Source organism: Alosa pseudoharengus, unplaced genomic scaffold (genome assembly GCF_046254945.1).
Source record: "Alosa pseudoharengus isolate Yale_2024_CS ecotype anadromous, Long Island Sound unplaced genomic scaffold, YU_APseudo_1.1 YU_APseudo_1.1_scf_16, whole genome shotgun sequence".
NCBI lineage: Eukaryota > Metazoa > Chordata > Actinopteri > Clupeiformes > Clupeidae > Alosa > Alosa pseudoharengus.
Window position 1 is genome coordinate 16581068 of NW_027468630.1, and position 2900 is coordinate 16583967.

General features: G+C 51.5%; 1 protein-coding gene across 1 annotated transcript in view; it reads right to left on the reverse strand.

The window, feature by feature from the left end:
* The window catches only part of cplx1 (complexin 1), a 31517-nt gene extending 31167 nt beyond the window's left edge, over nucleotides 1-350 (reverse strand). The window contains exon 1 of the mRNA XM_076288130.1: nucleotides 248-350. Within this exon, the coding sequence (XP_076144245.1) occupies nucleotides 248-278 (31 nt within the window). The 5' untranslated portion in view covers nucleotides 279-350. The remainder of the gene's footprint in view (nucleotides 1-247) is intronic.
* Between the last annotated feature and the right edge of the window lie 2550 nt (nucleotides 351-2900).

A 2900-nucleotide genomic window follows, 5' to 3' on the forward strand; every position in this document is an offset into this window, starting at 1 on the left:
AAATGAGAAGGAAAATCTTAACTTTTTCTTAGTGCCAAATGAGATTGACAAATATCAAACCAGCAAACAAACAAAACAAACAAACAAAGCAAACACACACACAAACACACACATTCTTAGAACCAACAAACACCACATCATGAATGACCCGAAATGAATAGCCAGTTCTGTCGCACAGGTGTCTCCAAGAAAACACAGAGCTCCACACACACACACACACACACACACACACACAGTTTCCACTTACCTCCGAGCGCCTGTTTCATGACGAAATTCATGATGGCTTTTAATTCCTTTTATTTTTCACTGCTTGAAAGATATCAGATGAAGCTCGTGAGGATGTCCCTGACTGGCAGTTCTGAAAGAAAAAAGGACACTTAACGTCAGCACTCTTTGCAACTTGACCCGCCGAGCCAGGCACTCGAGCCGCACACAAACTTCCCGTCTCTCTTTTTTATTTACTCCCGCAACGTGCTGCTTTTTTATTTACTCATGCTGCGGAAATCGGAAAGTCTCTTTTGACTTACACGCCCCCCCCCCCCCCCCCCCACACACACACACACACACACACAGAGAAATACATACACACACCATCAAGGACGACAGAGGTCAACTTGCCAGAAGCACAGCGCGCAGAACAAAGAACGCTTGCTAAGCTCACTGCGACGCGTCCTTCACCGGTACGGGAGAAGTGCCGAGTGTCCAAAGGCACACAGAACCTCGCGAGCAGCTCTGGACTTAGGAACTGAGAGCTGATGTCGTCATGCACCCCGTGAGAGCGTGTCCACGGGTTCGGACGGAGGGTCCTTCCCCTGATGGCTCGGACTGAGGACGTCCTACGGACGGGGAAGACTGAACTCGGGTTAGATCCTGCAGAACACACTGACGGGGATGTTTGGGTTCTACAAGTGTCAAACCGCACCAATATTACTAATATTTCACCGTTTCTAGGATAGATGTGAACTTTAAGACCCTCCGACCCTCCCAGTCCCGTTTAAAGCACGCGAATAACTAACATCCATTAACGCGACTTCCTGACGCCTCAGCGTCTCTCCATCGGATGCAGAAAGGTGTTTGTGATGTAAATCACGCGCGGCGGACAACTGGTATGGTTGGGGATGCTAGGGTGTGTGTGTGTGTGTGTGTGTGTCTGTGCTAGGCTAGCATTCCGCCTGGGTGACAACGGCTCCGTGGAAATCTACGTGGAAAGCCAGATCATTCCTTATTCTGGAGAAAGGCTGATTTCAGCACTAGCGCAATGGACAGCTCCCGTGTCTCTCGTGAGGTGCAAAGCCGCCAGTGCAATGTCATGATTACCTGTCCGGTGTTTAAATCCGTCCAAAATGGCTCGTGTCTGCTCGCCCTCCGAAATGAAGTTCTCGGTGGAAATCGGGGCGCTTATTAGCTGCTCACGACTAGCATCTCTCGTGCAGGCTTGAGGAGGACGTCCTTGTTCTGTACTCGGTGTGGCCGCGTGAGTGTTTACGAGAGGAACTGCAGCTGCCAAGGATGGGGGACACACTGAACCACACGAGCACACCCCTCTCCCTCTTCGCCGTCCCACGAGCTGACCCAACCGAAAAGAGAGCGATCAATCAGCAGCTCTCGCTTCCAGCGCGCCACCCTCTGTGCTGCAATGGTCTCGCTCAGTGGTTAAAACGAGACTTTTATCATTCCATGTGATCTGTCACTAGCGCTAATGTTTAACCCCTCATAACGAACGGATACCGATCCCCGAGAGGCGCGTGACGTGTGTTTATTTTGTACTCTGTGTGATTATGCACACTCCGCGGTTCACTAGAGCGCACGCGGCACGGTTATAAATGTACCCCCGTGTCCGGTCCACTGGGCTCGTTCTGCAGGAGTGCGGGGGTAGACGTGCTTGTGCACACCAGTCGGTCGTTCCAAGAGCAACATCGGAGCGGCTTCACCCAGTCCTTGGAATATACTTAGGCCTGGGCGAACTGCCGTCTGCGCCATGAGCCTAGAATCACCCCCCAAATGAATCAGACCCCGCCATTCCGCAGCCGCCAGCTGCGCGAGGATTTAAGAGGCTCGTGAGGTGTCACTCAGCCCTTCATGTGCAGCCCGCGAGATAGATGAGGAGGGAAATGGTGATATCTTACCGTTGTCCCAAATAAGCCAGCGAGCAGGTCGCTTTCAGTGATACTTGGGAGAGAACCGAACCACTCCACGTGCGGGGGGACACTAGCCGAACAGAACCACTTAACATGTGGGGGTGAATCTCATATTTCAGCATTCTGCGTTTCCGGTTCATTAACCGGTTGGAATGTGAGAATGAGCTAGCAGCTGCCGTGCGTGCAGACACAAGCTGGCGTATGGGTTATAGTCGCCAGTCCTCAACCGCGAAGGCAGTGTGTCATGGACGCCGTGAATGTACATAGAAATGACTCGTGCTTCCATCACCTCCTCTCCCGTGATGGGCTGGTCTTAAAAGCATGCTGCTTCCCATCCCAAGAGCAGGCGCGAGCGAAGCGGCCGCTGCGGCAGCACGCGGAGCAAACAAATTGCAAATTGGCTCCGTGTAGCGCTATATTTTGCTGTATTTAAGAGGCAGGTATCATGCGCAGCTTCTGTCGTTTTGAACAGTGCTGATGATTGAGACGGTAAACCATCTGCATTTTAATGAAATGCACACACACACACACACACACACATAGGCTCGGACTGGTAATCTGTACAACCGGGCAAATGCCCGATGGGCCGGTCCACATGTGGGCCGGTGACCTCCAGCAATTTTTATTTTTATTTAGCCTATTTGCGTACCATCATGTAGGCCTAGGCCTAGCCTATAAATGCAGTAGCATCCATTTGGCTTGGGGGGTGACAGGTCAATCATTTTGCCTTCTTCATGACAGGTTCAGTATGTGTTAAGATCG